Source organism: Prunus dulcis, chromosome 2 (genome assembly GCF_902201215.1).
Source record: "Prunus dulcis chromosome 2, ALMONDv2, whole genome shotgun sequence".
Taxonomy (NCBI): Eukaryota; Viridiplantae; Streptophyta; class Magnoliopsida; order Rosales; family Rosaceae; genus Prunus; species Prunus dulcis.
Genome location: NC_047651.1, coordinates 4,916,646 through 4,942,515, shown reverse-complemented (window position 1 = coordinate 4,942,515; position 25,870 = coordinate 4,916,646). Strand labels below are relative to the sequence as shown.

The following is a 25,870-nucleotide window of genomic DNA, read 5'->3' as shown; positions in this document are numbered from 1 at the left end:
AAGCGGCGGCAACAAAAAACAATAATAACAATTTTCGAGGCGCATTACTTTCATTTTATGGAATGCAGAGTCTCCCAACCAATTTGGGAATCTGGTCCCGCCATAAAGTTTGACGGTCAATTTCTCCAAATTCATGCAAGGTTGGAGCTTGTCAAGTACATCTCTCACCTTTTCGGAATGATCGGCATCTTTGGAGCCCCATGCCAACTCTAACTCCTTAAGATCTTTCTTGTTCTTCAAATTGGCTTGCAAGGCATCCGTACCGTCAACAACATTATTAAGCTTCAAAATAGAAAGTTTTCCTCCAAGATCAGACAACTCCCTCAATTCTACAACTTTAGTTCATCACAGCTAGCAAATCAAGAAACTGTAAAGCCTCAGTGCAAAGTGTGCTCAACATATACCATTTTGGAGAATGCAGGTATAAAGACAAGCCAAAATGTTACAATTGTGACAGATTTGGTCACTTGGCTAGATACGGCAGGAAAATCTGTGCAAAAGGCAAATTGTGCAAACCAAATGGAGGTGATTGGAAATTTGTTCTATGCAAATTGTGCAACCACTGACACAAAAACAAATGGACAATGGTACATTGATAGTGGCTGTAGCAATCACATGACTGGGAATTACAACAAATGTGGTTGGAAAGGTGCAAATGCCAATTGGTGTGCTGGTGAATGTAGCTAGCATGGGCTCACTGGTTATTGATACGACCAGAGGGAGAAAATACATTAGAGAAGTGATGTATCTTCTAGGATTGATGGAAAATCTGTTGAGTGTTGGGCAAATGGATGAGCATGGATACTTCTTGGTGTTTGGAGAAGGCATGTGTAAAGTGTTTGATGACTCTTCAATGAACTGTCTCATCATCAAGGTTCCAATGAAGAGAAACAGATTCTATCATTTACCCCTTCTAGCTAAAAACCAATTGGTCGTGAAGGCTAGTATCACTCAGTGCACATGGACTAACACCTCAAACTCAAATTCGACATGAAAGGAGTCTACTATCTTCTCAAGACCATCACAACACATCCCAAGTGACATAAGCAGTGAAGAAAGGAACACTCAAGCTTATGATCACTCCCCATTGAAATGGAGAAGACTAGATGATGTGCTTGCACAGTGCAATCTATGTATCATTGAACCAAAGAAATATGCAGAGGCAGCTCAAGACAGTTCATGGCTGAAAGCTATGGAAGATGAATACATGGGAACTAGTGAACAGACCAACTGAGAAACCAGTTGTTGGAGTCAAGTGGGTTTGCAAAACCAAGCTAAACATGGATGGTTATATCCAAATGAATAAGGCAAGGTTAGTTGCCAAAGGGTATGCTCAAAAACGTGGATTGGACTATAATGAAACCTATGCTTCTGTGGCTAGATTGGACATCATTAGAATTCTCATTGCCCTTGTTGTTTAGAAAGAATGGAAGCTATATTAGCTTGATGTAAAATCAGCCTTTCTAAATGGTGTGCTGCGAGAAGAAGTCTATATAGACCAACCAGAGGGATTTGTGGTGAAAGGCAAAGAAGACAAAGTGTATAGACTGCACAAAGCTCTCTATGGGTTAAAACAGGCACCTAGAGCTTGGTATGGAGAGATAGACACCTACTTCATGCAGTGTGGCTTTGAGAAAAGTCTAAGTGAATCTACCTTGTATACAAACACAATGGGAGATAGAGACATTCTAATTGTCTATACTTATGTTGATGAAATTGTGTATACAGGGAGTAGCAAGGAATTGTTGGAAGAATTCAAAGAGGACATGGAGATGAAATATTAGATGACAGACTTGGGCCTTCTACATTATTTTCTTGGTATGGGAGTGGTTCAAACAAATGCTAGAACATTCATTCATTAGAAGAAATATGCAAGTTCTCTATTGAAAAAATTTGGGCTAAATGAGTCAAGACTGTAACTACACCTCTTATAGCAACTGAAAAACTAGTTAAAGATGATGGCAGTGGAGCGACAAGTGAAGAGCAATACAGAAGCATTGTAGGTAGTCTCTTGTATCTAACTGCCACCAGACCAGACATTGCTTCTAGTCTACTTGCTAGATTCATGCATTGTCCCACAAGCAAACATTATGGAACTGCTAAACGAATGCTCAAGTACATCAAGGGGACTCTAGACTATGGTTTAGAGTATGTGAAAGGCAAGGATGCAATGTTGATTGGCTTCTGTGATAGTGACTGGGGTGGATCAGTTAATGATAGTAAAAGCACATCTGGATATGCATTCTCTTTTGGAAGTGGTGTTTTCTCTTGGGCTTCAATCAAGCAGAATTGTGTGGCATTGTCCACTATAGAAAGTAAAGTATATAAGTGCATCTGAGGCTACTGCACAAGCTATTTGGCTTAGATTTGTGCTAGAAGAATTTGGAGAGCTTCAAACTGAAGCAACTCCATTGCAGTGTGACAACACATTTGAAATTGCCATTACTAAAGACAAAGCATATTGATCAAAGATATCACTGAAATTGGTACTTAGGTGACGAGGGGTAAATTTAAAAGATATTAAATCAAGAACGCAACAACCTTCACACACTTTAGACCTTGACCAAGTACACTTATGACTAGTCAACTGCTAGGCATGAACAACCACAATCAAGAATACACACAGAGCATGCCACAATGTACCTGCAACCCTAGAAGATTACTAGTGAGAACCTAGGCACTCAGAATGACCTGTCAATCTAGGCATCCCCTATGCTAGCAACAACTATGGTGAAAGTGTGTGAAATCATCATAATCAAGTAAACACCAAACAGTAGATAATGATAAGTAGTCAATTATAAGGACACAAACCCAGAATTTATACAATGACTAGTCAACCACAATTCATACGATGACTAGTCAACCACCAAGAACACAAACCCAGAAATTCATACGATGACTAGTCAACCACCAAGAACAGAAACCCAGAAAAATTATACTCACATATTTATGATTCTTTTGACAACAAACCCAACAAGATTGACACGAGTGTCATAAGTATACAACAACCCAAACTCAAAGGTTCTACTCACATATTTTATGATTCTTTTGACAACAAACAAATGAGACTCTTTGGGATCACTTTGGAACCTAGCACAAAACTCCTACATTATAGGAAATTTCAGGTCTACTTGCAGTCAAGTAAAGAAGGCTTCCTATCTTGCTTCTATAGAGAGTTTTCAACATGGATAAATGAGCTGAGATTCTGAAGTTGATTATGACAAGTTGACAGGTCAACTGGAACAGAATTGTCAAGAGTTGGCTGGTCAACCAATTTGCTAAAGGTTGACAGGTCAACCACTATATCCAGACCTGGAGATTCTCCCTCAAGAATAGAAGATAAAAGACCATCCTCATCTAATGCCATCTCAGTAGAGGCAGCAAAGTCATCAATATTGACATGATGGTTCTGGTCCTATAATTATATACTCTATAGGCTCGGCTTGAAGTGGAATACCCAAGAAAAATTCCTTTGTCACTTTTAGAGTCAAACTTAGCAAGGTGTTCCCAATCTCTTAAGATAAAACATGTGCTACAAAAGACTCTAAAATAAGACACATTGGGTTTCTTATCTTTCCAAAGCACATAGGGAGTTTGTTTGGCACCATACCTCAAAAACTCCCTGTTTGAGATGTAAACCCAAAAAAAATGTTTAGCAAAATTTTTGCTATTGAGCATCACCCTAGCCATCTCAACAAGAACTCTATTTTTTTTTTCTCTCCACAACACCATTTTGCTGAGGTGTAATAGGTGCAAAGAACTCATGCTTAATTCTCATCACCTCACAAAATTTCAGAAGCTGAGAATTCTCAAACTCATAACCATGATTTGTTCTAATTCTAACAAGAGGCAGATGACTAGTCATCTTAACTTTTTGTAAAAGATGGTAGACAGATTTAAACCTTTGAAAGGTTTTTGATTTTTCAAGCAAGAGTGAGACCTAAATAAACCCAAAGAAGTCATCTACAATGGATAGGATGTATTCCTTGCCACCAAGGGAAAATGTTTGGACAAGACCAACAAGATAAATGTGAACAAGTTCAAAAGAACATGAAATTTTGTTGATCACCCAAGATTCAAAGCACTGTGAGAGAGATGATTGAAAGATATGCATGCAATGACCACATTTAAAAATAATAAAACAAAAGAACAAGGTGCAAATGCATGACAATGTATCTAGACTCCATGAAGCACACACAAATAAGAGAATGGTCTAGATACATAAAATAAAAAAACTAGTCACCAACATGAGGAAGAACATGGTCTTCCTTCTTGATCCAAACTTGCTTCACTTTTGAGACTTTATGAGGCAAAGAGATCACCTTAGGAATTTTGACAACTTTATAAAGAAGATCATTCCCTTGAGTTTGAAGTGAGTCATCATTTACTTTCTTGAAATGAACAAAAGGCTTTTGCTCAAAATTCCTAAAATCAAAACACTTTGGTCTAATGTGTCCTAATGTGCCACAATGATGGCATATAGGAATGAACCTTTTTGGTTGTAGGAAACCAAATTTTGCAAGTGAAGAATGTTTATCTCTTGTACAAACCACAGACTTTACAGTCGCATACCCCTTAAAAGATGACACATGAGTCTTAAACTCACTTTCTTTGGAAACTTGAGACTCAATCCTAAGGATATGACACCTAGGTCGAATGTGTCCTTTCACCCCACAATGGTGGCAGGTAGGCACAAATTTGGATTGTGGAAGAGACAGCTTTCCCTTAGAAACAATATTCATGGAATCAAACCCCAAGTTGAGACCATGAACAAATTTTGGAGCTTCTTGAGTTGACACATCTTTGACAAAGATTGTCTCAAATGATGAAGGTGTAGAAGACTCATTTATATATCCTAAACCTCTTTTATCACCGAACAATTTTCCAAAATTGAGCATTTTATCAATCTTTCCAGCACCAATGGTTAAACCTTGAATCTTTTCTTTTTCCAACTTAAGTTCATGTTCCAATCTTATATTTTCAAATTGTAAAGCATCAAAAGATTCAGATTGTTTAACCATGTTGATTTCAAGTGATTTTATCATCTCAAACAAGTTTTGAACCTCAATGTCTTTCTCAAGTAACATGCATTGCAAATCAGAATTTTCAACCACAAACTCATCATGCACGACTACATTTTCATGCTCAACTAATGACTTTTCAAACTCAAATAAAATCAGTCTATGAAGAAACAAGGATTTGTCATTTTCAAGTACATTCAACTTCTTAATCAAATCAGAATTTTCTTTTTCAAGAGTGCTAACTTTATGATACAATTCATACATGTCAACTTCATTCTCATACAAGCTATCACTCAACTTCTTTTTGGCCATTTTGAGAGTTTCATTCAGTTCATCAAGTTCCTTGACCTTTTCTTCCATCATGAGATTATGTTCTTTGAAATTACAGGTTTCATTGAAAAGCATATCATACTTTTCACATAGTTCCCTGTATGACTGGTCATCTTGTTCCTTGTATGACTGGTCATCTTGTTCTCTATATGACTGGTCATCTTGCATATCATCTCTAGACACAGATTCTTCCTTAACTACATGAACTCTAGCAAGGCTAGAGTTATGGACAGAACCAACAAGGGCAAAATTATTTGCCTCTTCATAAGATGAAGTGATATAGTTATTGGAATCATCACTACCATTATCACTCCATTGTGCACTAATTGACTCTTCTCTCCCATTAAACTTTATCTTGTGGTTATTTGCACATTCCACATCAATGTGACCAGCACCACCACATAGATAGCACTTTACAAGACCTTTCAAACTTTTGTCATCCCTAAAGCCATAAGAGTCCAAAACATTCATCTCCTTAAAAACATTGTCTTGAGACACACATGTAGACGAACTAGGAAGATTCTGACAATTCCTAGTGACTTTGGTTTTATCTTTGACAACCCTTCTATAATTCTTAATAAACAAGGCAAACTCATCATGAATGCAAGGAGCAATTTGATCCATTTTTATGTTTGCACACCTAATACCAACTAGCACCCAAAGGATCTCTCTATTTATGTTAAGAGCTGGTGCTCTGATACCAATTGAAATTGGTACGTAGGTGACGAGGGTAAATTTAAAAGATATTCAATCAAGAATGCAACAACCTTCACACACTCTAGACCTTGACCAAATACTCTTATGACTAGTCAACTGTTAGATATGAATTATACCAAAAAATAACTTATACAGAGCATACCAAGATGTACCTGCAGGCCTAGAGAATTACTAGTGACAACCTAGGCACTCAGAAGGACCCATCAATCTAGGCATCCCCTGTGCTAGCAACAACTATGGTGAAAGTGTGTGAAATCATCATAATCAAGTAAACACCAAACAGCAGATAATGATGACTAGTCAACTATAAGGACACAAACCCAGAATTTATACAATGACTAGTCAACCACAATTCATACGATGACTAGTCAACCACCAAGAACACAAACCCAGAAATTCATACGATGACTAGTCAACCACCAAGAACACAAACCCAGAAATTCATACGATGACTAGTCAACCACCAAGAACAGAAACCCAGAAAAATTACAGAGATGCAATCAGAAATTGTTCACCCAGAAACCCACCATTGGGAAAAACTGAGGGTCATCAACCGACCAGGCAATCCACTAAGTAGAAAAAGATTCTTACAAAGGAACACAAGCAAGCTCAAGCAAAACCTAGATCTATTTAGGAAGATGAGCAATACCTCCTTTGTGCAATCTTCTTCTCCAACTTAGCAAAGCTTGAAGCTCAGTTCTTCATGGCAATGGCAGCTCCTTCTCCAGCTCTTTCATCCCATGGCACTAGCTTGCAAGCTCTAACTCATACAAAAATGAAATTTGGATTCATGGAGAAAATGACCAATTTCTTCAAGAAACCATTCTCTTGAAGAAATCAATCTTGAATCTGACCTAGATGTATATGATAGAGTGTTTGATCTAGCAAGATGAAGTTTTCATATTTCCAATGCAGTTTTCAAAAAGAAACAATTTGGAAAACTCAAAGATGAAAAATATGAAGGTTACTCTTGAGGAAGAAGAAGCAAAAGTTTGCTACGAAACTTTCCAAAACTTCTCCCCCAAAAGTGACGGCTGCCCAAAGAAGAATTCTTTGGTATTTACACACAAAAGTTCCCTAGGTCAGAATCCCATGTGGCAGCAGAGAGAGAGAAAAAGGAATAGGACAAAAAAGTTGGTTATCAAGCTGGCGAGCAAGGATGACTAGTCATCCAAGAAACAGATGACTAGTCATCATTTTATGAAAATAGTATAATGCAATGTTATGCAATGCACAATTTACCTTTGCCAATTTGCATGAACCTCCATATGATAGTTGTTAGTTAAGAACACCTAGAGAAGCTATTCTCAATCTAAACTTGAGCTTGATAAATAACAATAGAAATCCTATTACAAAGTTGTCAAGGGAAGCCAAAAGAAAAACCCAAAATGCATACATTAACAATCACTTCATCAAATATGCACTACAAGAAGGCATCATTGATTTGGTGTATTGCCCTAATAAGGAACAATTTGCTGACATTTTCACCAAACCATTGGCTAAGGATCGGTTCAACTATCTTAAAGTATGCTTGGAGTTAAATCAGCTCAAGACTTAAAGGGGAGTGTTGAATTATAAGCCTTAAGCTGACTTAAGAGTTAGTTAATTTAGTTTTTTGTTTCTTTAAATTTTATAAGCCAAGTGTAAGGATCTCATTGGATGCCCAGATGAATGCTTAAGATCACCTTGTGATGTAAGGGATCCAGCTACTATGCCTAACGGTAATATTCCCTCACTCTAAGTGCGTGAGGTTGTAAGAGACGGAGAGAGACTGAATGAAATGAACATTCTCTCTGCTACAAGTATAGTAGAGTAGTATTCTACAATTCTCCTTGCTTCTTCTCCTTTTCTCCTTCTGTGACTTCATTCAAAACACTCAAAACATTAACAGATTTTAACTCAATTGCTTTCCATTTTCATGCATATCTCAGCTCAACAAGATACTCCTAAGTACAAGACGTTAAGAATTGGATCGTTAGATTCATCTTAGAATATGAACAAAACTAATTTCTCTAGTTAACCCCAACTGTCTGAAAACTAATTTCCAACCAACAAGTATGTACAAGAAAATAGATATGAAAGAGACTAGTTGCAATTTAAGGCAAGATTCTTTTCCAATATGTGTGATAAGGACAAGGCATAACTTAGAACAACCAAGACTTAACAGAGAAAAGGAGAGAGATGATAAACAAAGCTTAAACAAGGTTAATTCCCTAAGAAAATTTTGTAATTGCTGAATGATCTTTCGGCTCAACCGGTTATACTAAGAAAATATGCATTAGTAAAGTGACAACGTTTATAACATACATGCAGTACCTGGGGAATCCCAAAGATAAATTAATGGCATGAACCTATTAAAATTCCCAATGAATGTACCCCTCGGGCACTGGAACAATATGAATGATAAATATCATGCTCACATCTTCAACAAGAACAGCAATAATATCCTGCCAGTTTTATCTAAAAACTTAAGCTCACAGGTTCTCCATAGACATTAAATACATTTTTATTATGAAAGAGTACCTAAAGATGTGGGACATTTGATGCCTAGCTGTAGAAATGTGTCAATCCAGATATTCCAGGTGAACCTTTCCGTCTCCCCTTGTTTTGAGAATTGTTTTTGTAGAAAAACAGAAGTCTATGAACCTTGCAAATGAAAAGCTTTCCAAGAAAAGGTGCTGTCCTGCAAAAAGAGTATTAATTGTTCAGCATTTGAAACTTACTATAGGATATAAGTTGCGAAGAAATTGAGTCAATAGAAGGAGAGAATTTACTGAACAAAATAATAATAGAAATTGGATTGAGTTTTTGTGTGTTTTTCTGGAAAATGATTCTGATCAGAAAATAGCATGAGACCAGTAAGCAGCAGTGACATTGTAATTCACAAAACTGAGATGAAATATTAATGGAGAACAAAAAACACAAAAACAAAATTGAGCTCAAAAGTAACTGAATATTCAACTATTGACAAGAGCGAGCATGATCTGGGAAGAAGCATTCGATGCTATATATGTATTATGGATGCAAAATTGATGCTATGTATCTCAGCTCAACAAGATACTCCTAAGTTCAAGACATTAAGAATTGGATCGCTAGATTCATGAACAAACTAATTTCCAACCAAAATATGAACATTTCCTCCCCCTTCTTTGCCGCAATTTGTTTGTAGAAAACAAAAATCCATATACAATGGTAAACTCTCCTCAGGCAGTGACTTGAAAGAAACCTACAAATGAAGAAATGTTTATGCAAGTTGCTTTGATTTCCAAGAGTTAACACAAAGTTAATTGGATGCAAAATTGATGGCAAATTTGGGGCAATTCAACAAATTTGTGGACATAAAAATAGTTAAAAATGTGTATTTCGGTTTATTTGGATAGTGAATTTCAGTTTTTGTATCAAATTAGAAAAAAAGCGGTTAAAGTGGTTATTTGAAGTACATAAAAGACCTGAGTTTGTTTGTCTCTATGTGAGAGAGAGAGCAGTCATATCATCATATGATCACTTCATCATTTATCCGGATGCATGGAATGTGAGATATGCTGGCCCAATGATCTTGTCTCGTCTTATTCTGATACATTTTCTCTAGGCCAGAGCATTTGTAGATATGCAGATAAGAAAGAGATGGCGGCATACCCTCTTCTGGCAGGAATTGGAGACTCGGACAATTGGAAATATATAGCTCTTGAAGAGAAGTGAGGTGTTGAAGTGCCTCTCCTGGCAGGAATTCCAGACTGTCACACCTACCAATAGATAGACTTCGAAGAAAAGTAAGGTGTGCAAGTCCCCTTCCATACAAAGATTTCAGAGTCGAAAGTTCCTTGATGCGGAGATAGTGAAGAGTGGTAGGGAGCAGCTGTTGCTTGAGCAACGTCTCCAAGATTTCATCATTTCCCCCGCCACCAATTATAAATTCTTCAAGGGAGACAAGTTCTTGCAAACCCCAGTCTCCCACTGATGAAGATGAAGCCCTCAGTCTCTCACAATGCTCAATTGTAAAATATCGGAGGTTGGGAGGCAAACCCCCATCTTCTGCAATTGACTCCAGATTTGGAAGATCCCTTATATCCAATAATCTTAGGGCTGTGAGGGTGTGAATGCGTTCAGGTAATGACTTCAACTTCTCGCATCTGCTGAAACACAATTGAGTCAGGTTGGGAGTGGGCAATCCTCCCTGGGGAAAACACACCAAATTTGGACAGCCTTCAATATTTAAATTATTGAGATGACTGAGATTCTCGACCGCTCCTTCTTCTTCAATCAAGCAAAGCGATTCCAGATTCTCACAATTGCGAATATCAAGTGTCGTCAATTTGGGAAAAATGCCCAAGGGGAAGGACCTCATTGAATCACAGCTATTCCATAGCGTCAAAGAGTCGAGCGCTGTTAATTGGGCCAACATCTCATGAGGTAGGAATTCTAATCTCCTACACCTATATATGTCAAGTGAAGTCAACGAAGTGGGTAGGCCATCTTCAGGGAACGACAATAGGGTTGGACAATTCGAGAGAATCAAACTTTTAAGACGATTGATGTTGGGCAAGCACTGTATGTCATTAAAATGTCGAATGTAAAGGTTGGACAAGAGCTTTGTCTCTAGCAATGATAACAGACCTGTTTGGCATCCATCTTCTATTTCCAGTTCTTCAAGACAATTGTAGTTGAGACTAGTACTAGTATTAGTAGTAGCAGTGGCCCTTTGATCATGTAAAACCCCACACCCTTTCACGATAAGCTTCTTCAAGGAAGGCAGATCATAAGGCAAGCTTCCTCTCAGCTTCGGACACTGTTTTAGAATTAGCTCCTGGAGACGAGGAAACTCTGGACCTCCGCTTCCACTTAGTACCCACTCCTCCCACTCTGCCATCTCCTTAAACTCCAACTTCTCCAGTGATTGAAATGGCTGAAATGGCTGACCACAGAACTCAGGACCTAACGTCCTAAGAAATTTCATCTTACATATGAAGAGTTCCTTAAGAGCAAGTAGCTGTCCAAGCGGTGGCAACTCGAAACAATAATGACAGTCTTCGAGGTGCATAACTTTTATTTTATTGAAGGCAGAGTCTCCCAACCAGTTCGGAAAGCTGGTCCCACCATAACGTTTGACGGTCAATTTCTCCAGATTCATGCAAGGTTGGAGCTTGTCAAGTACACCTCTCACCTTTTCGGAATGATCGGCATCTTCGGAGCCCCATGCCAACTCTAACTCATTAAGATCTTTCTTGTTCTTCAAATTGGCTTGCAAGGCATCCGTACCGTCAACAACATTATTAAGCTTCAAAATAGAAAGTTTTCCTCCAAGATGAGACAACTCCCTCAATTCTCCAATAGTCGACCCAGTAGATTTCCCCACAACAAAAATAGTTAATATTCTCAAACTTTTTAGTCTACCCATTTGCACCGGCATCTCTTCAATTTGAGTTCCACTACAATCAAGATGCCTCAAGTTAATCAATTTTCTCATGTCTGCAGGCAATTCAAAAAGAGACCAACAACCTGCCAATAGTAATGTTTGTAGACTATAGAGAGTGCAAACTGTAGAAGGTAACCTTTTGATTCCGGTATTAGAGAGATTCAAGTAGTGCAAATGAATGAGGTTACCAATAGAATTGGGTAACTCAACTATATTATCATATTCTGACAATGTTAGCACCCGTAAACATAACAGAGATGGCATTAACTCATGTAAAACCCTTTTACTTACATGAGTCCAAATCCATTCTCTTGCTTCCTAGAGTTAGGACGGTTCGCAAATTCTTAACCTTATATAATGGCTCAAATTTCGCAGCACAATCAAATTCCCCCCTAACATACGACAAATGCCGAACTCTTTTCAAAACTTCATGTGATTCGCCCCCTTCCCATCTCAAACAGGATTCCCTAGCCACAGACATAGCTAAGTCATTGATGAGATCATGCATTGTGAACTTTGATTCCTCATATCTTGATCTTTGAAAAAATGATCGTGATAATAGGTCATCAAAGTATTTCTTAGTGAGCTCTTCCATTCTTTTCTCACTCTCAGCTTGTGGAATTAAACTTTCTGCTACCCACAGTAGAACAATATCTTCCTTTTGGAATTTATAGCCCTTCGGAAAAATTGAGCAATAAGCAAAACATCGTTTTAAATGAGTTGGGAGATAACAGTAACTCAATCTTAGAGCTGGAATTGTATTACATTTTTCAGGAGGCAACTCCCAAATATTGCTATTTAGTATGCTATTCCATTCCTCAAAATTTGTGTTGAAACGTAAGAGGCCTCCAAGTGTCTCTGCAGCTAATGGTAAACCGTTGCACTTAGAAGCAATTTTCTTACCAACTTCTTCCAGCTCTAGATGTGCACTTGAGTTTCCATTTTCGAAGGCATGTTTTGAAAGTAACAACCAACAATCCTCATTGGACAGCTGTTCCAAAAAGTGAATTGGAACGGTGCGTATGCGAGCTGCAACACTTTCGTTACGTGTTGTCACAATGACCCAACTTCCACTTGCCCCGGATGCAAAAGGACGTTGCAAGAGACTCAAATCACCATAGTTCTCATTCCAAAGGTCATCCAACACAAACAGAAATTTCTTGCCCTTTATTTGTTGTCCTAGCTCAACTTGAAGAAAACTCAGGTCTTTATTATCGTAAGCTTTTGAACTGACTGACTCAAGTAGGGTCTTAGTTACCCTAGTAACATCAAAAGCTTCCGAAACATAAGCCCAGGTTCTAAGATTAAAATGCTCTTTCACTTTTTCATCATTATAAAGGAGCTGAGCGAGGGTTGTCTTGCCAACCCCGCCCATTCCCACTATGGTGATGACGGAGACATCCTTGTCGCTTGCATCATCAGATAACAACAGTTTCATCAGCTTTTCTTTATCTCCATCCCTACCGTACACACAAGATTCATCCACCAAGGAAGTTGTTGGAGTTCTTTGAGAAACCTTCCTCCCAACAACACCTTCTCTCAGCCCAAGGAAATCCTTTTGTTTTGCGAGGTGTTCTAATCTATCAAACAACTCTTGAATCCTAGCATTCATGCCTTGATAAAAAGGATTAAGAGAAGTAGAGAGGAAGTTCCACACCTGAGTTTTGACGGTTCGATATTCAGCTTCCACCTTGCATCGCAGAACTTCAGCATTGACCTCATCCAAAAGGTCATCTGCATCAAAGACAGCATCTTGAAGCTCATCAAGCCACTCTTTGACGTAAGTGTTAGTGAACTGCTTCTCCTCCGCGTCATTAAGCACTGCATTGAGGCTCAATAGCGTTATCTTCAGTTTCTTTACAAGCGACTCGTCCAGTTTCTTTCCCCGTAACAAGTCCCTGAACTCACGAGAACCAATCTTCTCGCACAGCACCTGCACGGAAGCAGAGAGAAAAGCCTCTCCAACCAAAGCCATGTTTCGGTTCCTTGCAAAGGATTTGGACTTGAGTTAAGATTTGAAGCAAAAAGACAAGTGCGTTTGGAATAACGTGGGGAAACCCACACCGTTAGACTCGTCACACAGCTGTCCTCCATTATTGTGTTAGATTATTTTTGGTAAATAAGGCTTTTATTTTTGACTGGTCATAGTTTCAAGTTTTTCCTCACTATGTCTTTAGTGTCGGCGGACTTATTGTGTTAGAAGATTTTATATTGGTAAATACAGTTCTTTGGCACAGTTTGTATCAAATTGTAATACAGGAGGAGGGCTACTAATGTTATAAATAAAAACAAGAATTAAAGTAATAGTGCAGTACTTTCAATGAAATCACAAAATGGAGTATGATTCAATATGCCCATACAGATCCAAACAAGCCAATATGCCCGCTAAACAAAAGTTTAACTTAAAAAAATCAAGATACGACTCTAATTTTTGAAATGGATGTCCATTTTTAGAAATAGTATAGTTTTTGAATTGCAATCCAAAACAAAGAAATTTCTCACAGAAATACTACAGCAAAAGTGAAGCAAAATAAGAGAAGAGATGGAAGGGCTCTTTGAATCATCATCCACCGTAACTAAGCAAGAAAATCTTTCCCCCAATTATAAATGCAATTAAATTCAAAGATTCTTGGGAAATTTTGAAGAGAAAAAGAAATAGTTGGGCCACAGTTTTCCTTTAAATTTGTTAATTTTCTTTGTTTCTTTAATTGAAAATAATTAGTTGGATTTACTTCTGAAATAATTAAGTTCAAATAAAAATAAGAACATAAAACAGTAGTGGACAGATAAGGAAATAAAAAGACGAACTTTAATACCTCTCTCTTTTGGTTACGAATGATATCAGTTCCCTTCAAAATGCTTATAGAACACGGCAGCACAATCGGCCTAATGATGAGACAAAGCTGAACTGCTACTACTTTTTTTTTTTCTTTTTCTTTTTCTTTTTCCTTTGAAAGTAAAAGCAAAACAGAGGTGATATTAACAGAACGAAATCAAGGGTGTGAAACGAAAACCAGAAATTCTGCTTCGTCACTAACAAAGTATGCCATTTTCTGTAGAACATCATTCTTGCTGAATTGTTTAATGAATTGTTCAATTCATCACATCAAATCTCAAAATCAACTTAAAACTAACTTATCATGGGCCATCATGCAAAATAAACAGGCAGTTGCCAAATGTATGCCTTCAAGTTTCTAACAAGTGTGGAAGGTAGGTGTACCATAGTAGAGAGAGGAGGAAGGGGTAGAGGGAAGGGAGAATGGAGGAAGGGGCTGTGAAGAGGGAAGGGGGAATGGATTTCAAGGTGGGCAAGGTTGGTTGGAGTAGCCAGTGGCACACAAGTAGACCTGGCATTCATGTCGTTTTTGCAGTGTACGTGTCATTTTTGTGTCAACTCGCTTTTCTTAACGGGTTGACACAACACGACACGATAAGAAAACGAGTTGAAAATATCAAACACGAACATGACCCGTTACAATTTGCAAATCACACAACACGACAGAACCTGTTTCACCTGTTAATAATAATAAAAATATTTAAAAAATTGAAATAATAAAATATTAAAACTCTGAAGATCATACAAGTCTTTAGTTATCTCTTCCATTTCGCTCTTGATTGCTATGACTTCTTGGAAAAACTAAGAGAGATTTTCTTGGTCTGACAGGTTGAGTTGGTTGGCCTTGGCCTCCTTCAACATCAAGATCGGCTTCGAGGTCCTTCTGTGCCTGTTTCTTCAATTCCACATAACTTAAGAACAATTTAGTCATAAAATCATTCATCTTTGTAAAGAATTTGCAAAACCCACCAGCAAAAAGTCAGAAAAAATTGAAATTTGGACATAAATGAGCTTATTGACAAAACAAACAATATGAAAATGAAAACCTAGTAGAAATGGAGGCGGAATGAAGAGTAATGAACTCAAAATGCTAGAAAATTACAAAAATACACCCACTTAACGGGTTGATTCGTGTTTTCGCGAATGAACATGAAACGACCCGTTAGCTTATCATGTGGCTAACGGGTCAACACGATAGCAACACGACCCGATAACTCATACCCGAAAAATGAAATTTTTTTTTTCGAATTCGTGTCGTGTTAACGAGTCGTGTACAATATTGCCTGATCAACACACAAGGGATGGGGAAGGCAATTTTTTTTTTCTTTTCCAATTTTAATTGTTTAAAAGATATAGAATTTGTGTTATAATGAATTTTCCATGTTTAAAATACCCTTGAAAATATAAAGACTAAAATACCCTTAAAATATATGGAAAATTGGATGGTCTTAAAGATAAATCATAGTTTTTGAAAAATTAAGGTGACAAATTGAAACTGAGGCATAATCATAGAGCATTTGTCTTAAAATTGTTGAGCGTTAGCAAGCAAAGCATAAATTCACTCATGGAAATAAGAAAGAGAAGGTATAAAATAAAATAAAATAAGTGTCAATTTAGTTCCATGCACAACAATTTTAATTTTTAAGTGCAAATAAAATCTGAGTGCATGTTTATTTACTTGTTAACGCTAATTTTTGTTTTTGTTTTTGTTTTTAAAGAGAATGTTATGATCGGTTGTGCATGTAGCATTCTACTTTTAATATCCCAATTCCAAAGTGTCTTCTAATTTGCTTAAGTGGAGGCATGCTATTGTGATTGTCATGGGAACAAGGAAGAGAAGGGTCATAACAATCAATAAAAACAGAACATGGAAATAATGATAACATGAGCAGCACATCTCATAGCGTAGACAACCTCAGAATATTTAATATTGAACTTCAATGACCGTTTGCTTGTCAAAATTCTTGAAATGTACGGAAATATTGAATATATGTAACATTCGAGGAATAAGCTATAATGTGTAGAGACAAAGCTTTTGTTGGAAACAACAATCAGTATCAAACTGGCTGTCCTTGAAGAATTCATAGACAAAGCTATAATCTTTCAATGCGGAAGAAGAAGAAATTGAACTTCAACAATACGAGCTTTAACATCAGTTTATCATCAGTTTAACGTTGTTTTTCTTGCAAGAAAACCAAACAAAGACGTGTCCCCCAGTGTTTAACATCAGTTTATCTTGTTTGAGAATTCTTCATCAACACAAAGAGAGCTTTTCCATGTGGTCAGATCAGATGAAGGCCGCCCCTCCAAACACAAATGAACTATCTGCATATAATAAGGATGTTAAGTTTATTGCTGTCGTTAAGTATCCCTTCAGTAAAAAACATGTGCCCCTTCCACTGCCGTCAAGGGACCTTGTAAATTATCAGAAAGATTAAGATGGATGGTTCTGAGCAACGGTCTAGTGCAAAGAATATAAACAAAGGTGCCAACTTTCAAATATAAAAAAGCAAACTTACTTTTCTTTTATGATTTCACTAAGGCCAATTGGCAAACCTCCCCAAAATCATCTGCAAGATCATGCGATGATGGTCAGTAATGAGTAATCCTGTAAGCTTCATAATACAAGGAACAGAGATTGTGAGAGAGTGGAGCAATACCTTGGAGAGATCTCAGCCCTATGTTTTCTGCTACAGCTTTCATTCTTTCTCGAAATCTTCAACTTCAACACATCAGAGCATGCATTTCTCGAGTTTGTTGGAAGCTGATAAGGTCATTCTACCATAAAAGAGCATGCAATGCGCTTTAGTTTTCTTCAGTTGTAAATGTAAATAGAATGTAAAATTGTTATTCCCTAAGAATTAACAAGTGAAAGAAGGAGGGCTTCCATTAGCAGCAGTTAGCTTGAAATCTCAAAATACAAAATCCATGCCAAATTGGGTCAAGTTGGGGTAGTTCCCATTTGGAATCTTACGCAGAGAGTCTAGAGATACAACAAAGAAAAAAAATTCTAATGAAATGGAACTGTAGTTCGAATAATTGCAGAAAGCAAACCTTTCGGATGTGAAAGGCACAGAAAAGGACCAACAGAATATGAACAAACTAATTTCTCTAGTTAACCCCAACTCATGTAGCTTCTGAAAACTAATTTCCAACCAACAAGTATGTAATGTACAAGAAAATAGAGATGAAAGAGACTAATTGATACGCTAAGAACTTAAAGGGGACGACACTGAAAGATGCATATTCAATTATCAATTGTTACAATCAATGGCGCGGCAATTAGGTAGATTTATATGAATCCAATTTGTGCTTTGTTTTGAATTTGAATCATAAACATCTAGTTGTGCATATATTCTTCAAATATTCGATTGTCGGAAAAATAAAAAAGAAATTCGCACTATGAAATACATGAACTATTCGGAAATTGATTCTCTGATTTTTATTTTATTTTAAAAAAAGTGTTAGAAACTACACCTCCAGATCTTCCACAAAAAGATCTAATTGCGACTTTAGATTTGACACGTACTTTCATCAGAAGAAAAAAAAAAAACATTACAAAACAGTGGACAAGTTAAGACAACCTCAAAACAGAGATTAAACATCCTAACAATACATGAAAAAATTTAAATACAGTAGAATCTAAAAACAGAGAAAAGGAGAGAAATTAAACATCCCAACATTTATAACATGAACAAATCTAAAAACAGAGAAAAGGAGAGAGATGAAAAACAAAGCTTAAATTTTTTTGTAATTGATGAATGATTGAGTTTTTGTGTGTTTTTCTGGAAAATGATTGTGATCAGAAAATACCATGAGACCAGTGACAATGTAATTCACAAAAAGCTGGGAATGCATGCAATTAGAAATGAGATGAAATATTAATGGAGAACAAAAAAAAAAAGTGCTGAACAAATGAATATGAATTAAATGAATAAAAATGTGCCGAATAACAGAGAGCGAGCATGATCTGGGAAGAAGACTGCAAAGGTTAATTGGATACAAAATTGATGGCAAATTTGGGGCAATTGACATAAAAATTGTTAAAAATGTGTATTTCGGTTTATTCGGATAGTGAACTTCAGTTTTTGTACTGAATTAGAAGAAAAGCAGTTTAAGCGGTTATTTGAAGCACATACCTGACCAGAGTTTGTTTGTCTCTATGTGAGAGAGAGAGAGAGGTCATATCATCATACGATGACTTCATCATTTATCTTGATGCATGGAATGTGAGATATGTTGTCCCAATGATCTTCTCCCGTCTTATTCTGAAACCTTTTCTCCAGGGCAGAACAATTGTAGATTCTCAGATAAGAAAGAGATGGTGGCAGACCCTCTTCTGGCAGGAGTTGGAGACTCGGACAATTGGAAATATGTAGCTCTTGAAGATAAGTGAGGTGTTGAAGTGCCTCTCCTGGCAGGAATTCCAGACTGTTACACCTATTAATAAATAGTTCTTGAAGAGAAGTAAGGTGTGCAAGTCCCTTTCCATCCAAAGATTTCAGAGTTGAAAGGTCCTCGATGCCGAGAGTGCAAAGAGTGGTAGGGAGCAGCTGTTGCTTGAGCAACGTCTCCAAGATTTCATCACTTCCCCTGCCACAAATTTTAAATTGTTTAAGGGAGACAAGTGCTTGCAAACCCCAGTTACAGTAGTCTCCCACTGATGAAGATGAAGCCCTCAGTCTCTCACAATTCTCAATTATAAAATATCGGATGTAGGGAGGCAAACCCCCATCTTCTGCAATTGACTCCAGATTTGGAAGATCCCTTATATACAAATATCTTAGGGCTGTGAGGGTGTGAATGCGTTCAGGTAATGACTTCAACTTCTTGCATCTGCTGAATTCCAAATAAGTCAGGTTGGGAGTGGGCAATCCTCTCTGGGGAAAACACACCAGATTTGGACAGCCCTCGATATTTAAGTAATTGAGATGGCTGAGATTCTCAACCGCTCCTTCTTCTTCAATCAAGCAAAACGATTCCAAATTCTCACAATTCCAAAAATGAAGTGTCGTCAATTTGGGAAAAATGCCCAAGGGGAAGGACCTCATTGAATCACAGCTATTCAATAGCGTCAAAGAGACAAGCGATGTTAATTGGGCCAACATCTCTTGAGGTAGGAATTCTAATCTCCTACAACTGTTAATCTCAAGTGAGGTCAACGAAGTGGGTAGGCCATCTTCAGGGAACGACAATAGCGTTGGACAACGCCAGAGAGTCAACCTTTGAAGACGATTGATGTTGGGCAAGCACTGTATGTCATTAAAACGTCTAACATAAAGTCGGGACAGGAGCTTTGTCTCTAGTAATGATAACAGACCTGTTTGGCATCCATCTTCTATTTCCAATTCTTCAAGACAATTGTAGTTGAGACTAGTACTAGTACTAGTAGTAGCAGTGGCCCTTTGATCATGTAAAACCCCACACCCTTTCACGATAAGCTTCTTCAAGCAAGGCAGATCACAAGGCAAGCTTCTTCTTAGCTTTGGACACTTTTTTAGAATCAGCTCCTGGAGACGAGGAAAGTCTGGACCTCCACTTCCACTAGGTACCCACTCCTCCCACTCTGCCATCTCCTCAAACTCCAGCTGCTCCAGTGATTGAAATGACTGAAATGGCTTACCATACAACTCAGGACCTAATGTCCCAAGAAATTTCATCTTACATATGAAGAGATCCTTAAGAGCAGGTAGCTGTCCAAGCGGTGGCAACTTGAAGCAATAATGACAGCCTTCGAGGCGCATAACTTTTATTTTATTGAAGGCAGAGTCTCCCAACCAGTTTGGGAAGCTGGTCCCGCCATAGAGTTTGATGGCCAATTTCTCCAAATTCATGCAAGGTTGGAGGTTGTCAAGCACATCTCTCACCTTTTCGGAATGATCGGCATCTTTGGAGCCCCATGCCAACTCTAACTCCTTGAGATCTTGTTTGTTCTTCAAATTAGCTTGCAATGCATCCCTACCATCAACCACATTATTAAGCTTCAAAATTGAAAGCTTTCCTCCAAGATGGGATAACTCCCCCAATTCGCCAATAGTCAACCCAGTAGATTTCCCCACAACAAAAGTAGTCAATGTTCTCAAACTTTTTAGTCTACCCATTTGCACCGGCATCTCTTCAATTTGAGTTCCACTACAATCAAGATGCCTCAAGTTAATCAATTTTCTCATGTCTGCAGGCAATTCAAAAAGAGACCAACAACCTGCCAATAGTAATGTTTGTAGACTATAAAGAGTGCAAACTATAGAAGGTAACCTTTTGATTCCGGTATTAGAGAGATCCAAGTAGCGCAAATGAATGAGGTTACCAATAGAATTGGGTAACTCAACAATATTATCATATTCTGACAATGCTAGCACCCGTAAACATGTTAAATTTTGCAATAACTCAGGTAAAACCCTTTTACTTATTACATGATGCTCAAACCACCATTCTTTGCTTCTTAGAGGTAGGAAGGTTCGCAAATGCTTAACCTCATATAATGGCTCAAATTTCGCAGCACAATCAAATTGGCCTATAGCGTACGACAAATGCCGAACTTTTTTCAAAACTTCATGTGATTCGCCCCCTTCCCATCTCAAACAGGATTCCCTTGACATAGACATGGCCAAGTCATTGATGAGATCATGCATTGTGAACTTCTCATTTCTTGATCTTTGAAAAAATGATCGTGACAATAAGTCATCAAAGTATTTCTTAGTGAGCTCTTCCATACTTTTCTCACTCTCAGCTTGTGGAATTAAACTTTCTGCCACCCACAGTAGAACAATATCTTCCTTTTGGAATTTATAGCCCTTCGGAAAAATTGAGCAATAAGCAAAACATCGTTTTAAATGAGTTGGGAGATAACAGTAACTCAATCTTAGAGCTGGAATTGTATTACATTTTTCAGGAGGCAACTCCCAAATATTGCTATTTAGTATGCTATTCCATTCCTCAAAATTTGTGTTGAAACGTAAGAGGCCTCCAAGTGTCTCTGCAGCTAATGGTAAACCGTTGCACTTAGAAGCAATTTTCTTACCAACTTCTTCCAGCTCTAGATGTGCACTTGAGTTTCCATTTTCGAAGGCATGTTTTGAAAGTAACAACCAGCAATCCTCATCAGACAACTGTTTCAAAAAGTGAATTGGAACGGTGCGCACGAGAGATGCAACACTTTCGTTACGTGTTGTCACAATGACCCAACTTCCACTTGCCCCGGATGCAAAAGGACGTTGCAAGAGACTCAAATCACCATAGTTCTCATTCCAAAGGTCATCCAACACAAACAGAAATTTCTTGCCCTTTATTTGTTGTCCTAGCTCAACTTGAAGAAAACTCAGGTCTTTATTATCGTAAGCTTTTGAACTGACTGACTCAAGTAGGGTCTTAGTTACCCTAGTAACATCAAAAGCTTCCGAAACATAAGCCCAGGTTCTAAGATTAAAATGCTCTTTCACTTTTTCATCATTATAAAGGAGCTGAGCGAGGGTTGTCTTGCCAACCCCGCCCATTCCCACTATGGTGATGACGGAGACATCCTTGTCGCTTGCATCATCAGATAACAACAGTTTCATCAGCTTTTCTTTATCTCCATCCCTACCGTACACACAAGATTCATCCACCAAGGAAGTTGTTGGAGTTCTTTGAGAAACCTTCCCCCCAACAACACCTTCTCTCAGCCCAAGGAAATCTTTTTGTTTTGCGAGGTGTTCTAATCTATCAAACAACTCTTGAATCCTACCATTCATGCCTTGATAAAAAGGATTAAGAGAAGTAGAGAGGAAGTTCCACACCTGAGTTTTGACGGTTTGAAATTCAGCTTCCACCTTGCATCGCAAAACTTCAGCATTGATCTCATCCAGAAGGTCATCCGCATCAAAGACAGCATCTTGAAGCTTATCAAGCCACTCTTTCACGTAGCTGTTCCGGAATTGCTTCTCCTCCGCGTCATTAAGCACCGCATTAAGGCTCAACAACGTTATCTCCAGTTTCTTCACAAGCGACTCGTCCAGTTTCTTTCTCCGGAACAAGTCCACGAACTCGCTGGAACCAATCTTGTCAAACAGCACCTGCACGGAGGCAGAGAGAATAGCCTCTCCAACCAAAGCCATGTTTCGATTCTTTGCAAAGGATTTGGACTTGAGTTCAGATTTGAAGCAAGTTTTGCAGCAAAAGATTTGGCTGTTCAGAAGTTAAGATATATGTTGCTCTCAGTATCATTGACTTGGAGTCTTCGAGTGAGAATACTATTGCAAAAAGACAAGACACGGTTAGACTCGTCATACAGCTGTCCTCAATTATTGTGTTAGAACATTTTATATTGGTAAATAAAGCCTTTATTTTTTATATGGTAATGGTTCCAAGTTCTTCCTCATTGCAAGTTTTTCCTCACACTGTCTTTAGTGTCGGCGGACTAATTGTGTTAGAAGATTTTATATTGGTAAATAAAGCTTTTATTTTTATATGATCATGGTTTCAAGATCTTTTTTTGTGTCGGTAGGCTTTATCAAAAGTGATTATAGCAGGCTGGTGATTGTGGGAGTAGAATTTAGGGAATTTGTAAATTGGTATGAAATTACATTCTCAATAAATTATGGGAGTAGAATTCAGGGAGGAATTGATAAATAAAGCTTTTATTTTTATATGGTCATGGTTTCAAGTTCTTCCTTTTATTTATATTTAATATTAACTATTTTTTATTATTGCTTTTATGTCTATACTTTATTCAAAAATTAAAATAATAAATAATAAAAACATTTATAACTCCTTAAAAAAAAGAGTATGTTGTAAACTAAAGAGATTATGGAGAGAATTGAGATGGAGAGAAGGCGTAGAAGCCTAATATTTTCATTGAATGTTTTCTCTGTACATTACAAGTGAGGATGAAGTCTTATTTTATAGGCAACAAAATCTGGTAGTGTTATTGCCTCCCGTGGATATGTGGTTGGCTCTCAAGCGATGATGGCAAACAAGCTTCATCATTTCTCTTCAATCAATTAGGTAGTGGGCTCTACCGGGATCCATTCTTGACTTTACAACATTCCCCCTTGGAGACCACAAATGGTATGGAATATGTGTCGTTAAAAACCTTGCCAGTAAAAACCCAATGGGACAAAAAAAAACTGGTCGAAGGGAAAAAGAGTACATAACTATGTGTAACATAAAAATTCTGTGAATATTAACACGCGTGCGACACTGCCTCGTTAAAACCTTGCCAGGAAAAACCCAGTGGGATAAAAACCTGAACGAATAAAAAAGAGTACAGTGTGTGAAGGTCCTTATTAACAGCACGCTCCCCCTGATGCTTGGCAAAATATCTTTTAAGCCATACTGTTGATCATCTTTCTTAATATCATAGTTGACACTGCTTCTGTGAGTCAATCTTGAGCGACACTACCTCGTTAAAATCTTACCAAGAAAAACCCAGTTGGATAAAAACCTGGATGAAGGAAAAAGAGTACAGTGTGTGAAGGTCTTTATTAATACCACGCTCCCCCTGATGAATATCTTTCCCTGAAAACTTCATGACTAGCTTTTTCTAGTAAGCGACCATATAAATTTCCAGAGTCCGTATATCCAATAACACTTGGGCTATTAGTAAGTTTACTCGATGGAGCTGAGCTCTATCCGGTCCAGTATACTTCCGGAAAAACATTTAAGTGCCCAACGGATAATCCTTAAAAAAGTGCTTCAATACTTTCTTAGTATAAGCAAAAAAAAATCTTGTTGGCACGATGCTTGATCGTTAGGTCGAGACAAATATTTCTTATACTCTTCAGAAGCTTTAATGTGTTGCAAACATATTATAATCAATGTACTCTGTAATGACCCAAACCAAAAATTCATTTGTTATCAATAATTTATTTTGAGAAAAGACAATTTTGCTCTCGGAATATTTATTTAAGAAAAAAGTGACTTTTTGATCGAGAAGGAATTTGACAATTTCACTTACACTGTTGCGTAGAGCACAATGAAATGAGTTCATAGACATGTAGTGGGTCCGAATCGGAGTTGTAACGAAAGAGTTATGGTCAAAAGAGTCTCAGTGGCAAAATTATAAATTTTTCGAAGTTGGTTTTTATAAAAACCAGCTTTCTCTCTCTCCCGCGACTCTCCGCCCCTCCTCCTTCTTCACCTTGTAACTCCGGTCACCGACCACGGCTGTGGACGGGGTCGGTACCAAAACGACCGGGGCGACGTCCTCTTCCTACCCCAGCCACCTCCCGCCACTAGCCGCTGCGGATTCGCCGGAATCTGGAGATGAAGCGGCAGACATCGTCCAAACTTCAAAGCCGTCGATCTCCCTCCTCCGGCCACCAATTCCGTCGACCGAGGTATGGATTTTGAACCTCTCGAGCTGTTCTAGCTGCCTGTTGGGTAGGATTAGATCGATTCATAGTGTAGCTATTGGATTTTTGAGCTTGAAATTTCAGCCAATTTTTGGCCTCCGTGATCGGCCACTTCCGGTCAATTTTTGGGGTAGGTCCAAGAACAAAAGTGGCTCCAAATATGGTGTTTTACCTAGGGTAGGAGTTTGGAGCCGTTGTTTGAAAGTTTTCCGGCGAGGCGTAATCGCTTTAGCCACCCATCTCTGCCGGCGCCTGTTGCGGCACGTGGGTGAAGGTAGTGCAGTGGCACTGTGTCTTTTGCAATCCTCAGGTCATCATGAGCGCGTGAAATTTCGCGGATCTCAATTTGGATACCGTTTGAGCCCCGAACGGATTTTTCATATTGTGCGATTTCCATGTTCAATATTGCTGAACCGTTAGATCGCGCTCAATTTCGGATATGTCGTCCCAAATAATTCCAGAATCGTGTAGGATTCGACGGATTGTGAATCGGAGTCCCGGATACTTCGAAATCACTAACCCTGGGTCTAGGGTTTGGAAATTTTATGATTTCACGATCGGGGTCAATCCTATCATCAGTTTCAGACCAAACTTGCAGGACATGGTTCCTTAAACATGAGGAACTTAAAGGAACTCTCAGATTGGTCATTGGAGGTCGTGGACCCACGGGGTTCCGTTTCGACCAATATGGAAGTTTATCGCTTAATGAAGTCTCGAGTCCTTTCAGACGATTTTAAATATCTGAAATGCCTAAGTGGGCAGGAAAATGACTTTAAAGTTAGTGCACGCACTTTTAGAAGTCGGGGGTTAGGGTTTTACTTAAAAACTTATACCGAGCAGTTTTATTAATTAAATATTCATGATGGTTTACCAGGCACCCGGGACCAGGCAGGCCCGCAGGAGAGACCTTCAGGAGGTCTAGCCAGCTTGGACCAGGAGTGAGTGGACTTTCTTCCATAAATGATTTTATATAAATGAGTTTATATGAATGAATTTCATTATTTGATCTTGAATAAGTTTTATTGAATGTTTTCCGAGCATGATTTGTGCAGTAAAATATCTTTATTTCTATGCTGCTTAGTTGAACATGCTAAAGAGTTATAGAAAGCAGAGTTTGACACTTGTATCAGATAAAATAGCAGCCCAGCTTCATAAAATAACAAAATTTAGTTATTTATCAGATTTTTCAAAAATATTTTATTTTAAACCACCATGTACCCAA

The 25,870-nt window shown here is 38.0% G+C and overlaps 3 protein-coding genes and 1 long non-coding RNA gene across 4 annotated transcripts in view; all 4 read right to left on the bottom strand.

Annotated features, from left to right (window-relative positions):
• LOC117619377 (putative disease resistance protein At3g14460) overlaps positions 1–11,760 on the bottom strand; it is a 53,071-nt gene extending 41,311 nt beyond the window's left edge. Inside the window, exon 1 of the mRNA XM_034349309.1 lies at positions 9,518–11,760. Coding sequence (XP_034205200.1) covers positions 9,562–11,745 — 2,184 coding nt within the window. The 5' untranslated portion in view covers positions 11,746–11,760 and the 3' untranslated portion in view covers positions 9,518–9,561. The remainder of the gene's footprint in view (positions 1–9,517) is intronic.
• LOC117619378 (putative disease resistance RPP13-like protein 1) lies at positions 11,748–13,356 on the bottom strand. The gene has a single exon (XM_034349310.1). The coding sequence runs from the start codon at positions 13,091–13,093 to the stop codon at positions 11,765–11,767; it is 1,329 nt and encodes a 442-aa protein (XP_034205201.1). The 5' UTR covers positions 13,094–13,356; the 3' UTR covers positions 11,748–11,764.
• A 2,862-nt stretch (positions 13,357–16,218) lies between these two features.
• LOC117619493 lies at positions 16,219–17,544 on the bottom strand. The gene is made up of 3 exons (XR_004584573.1): positions 16,978–17,544; positions 16,837–16,887; positions 16,219–16,642 (listed from the first exon to the last, which is right to left on the bottom strand). It is a non-coding gene; the product is annotated as an uncharacterized LOC117619493 (long non-coding RNA).
• Positions 17,545–18,507: 963 nt separating this feature from the next.
• LOC117617983 (putative disease resistance RPP13-like protein 1) lies at positions 18,508–22,521 on the bottom strand. The gene has a single exon (XM_034347623.1). The coding sequence runs from the start codon at positions 22,408–22,410 to the stop codon at positions 18,508–18,510; it is 3,903 nt and encodes a 1,300-aa protein (XP_034203514.1). The 5' UTR covers positions 22,411–22,521.
• Between the last annotated feature and the right edge of the window lie 3,349 nt (positions 22,522–25,870).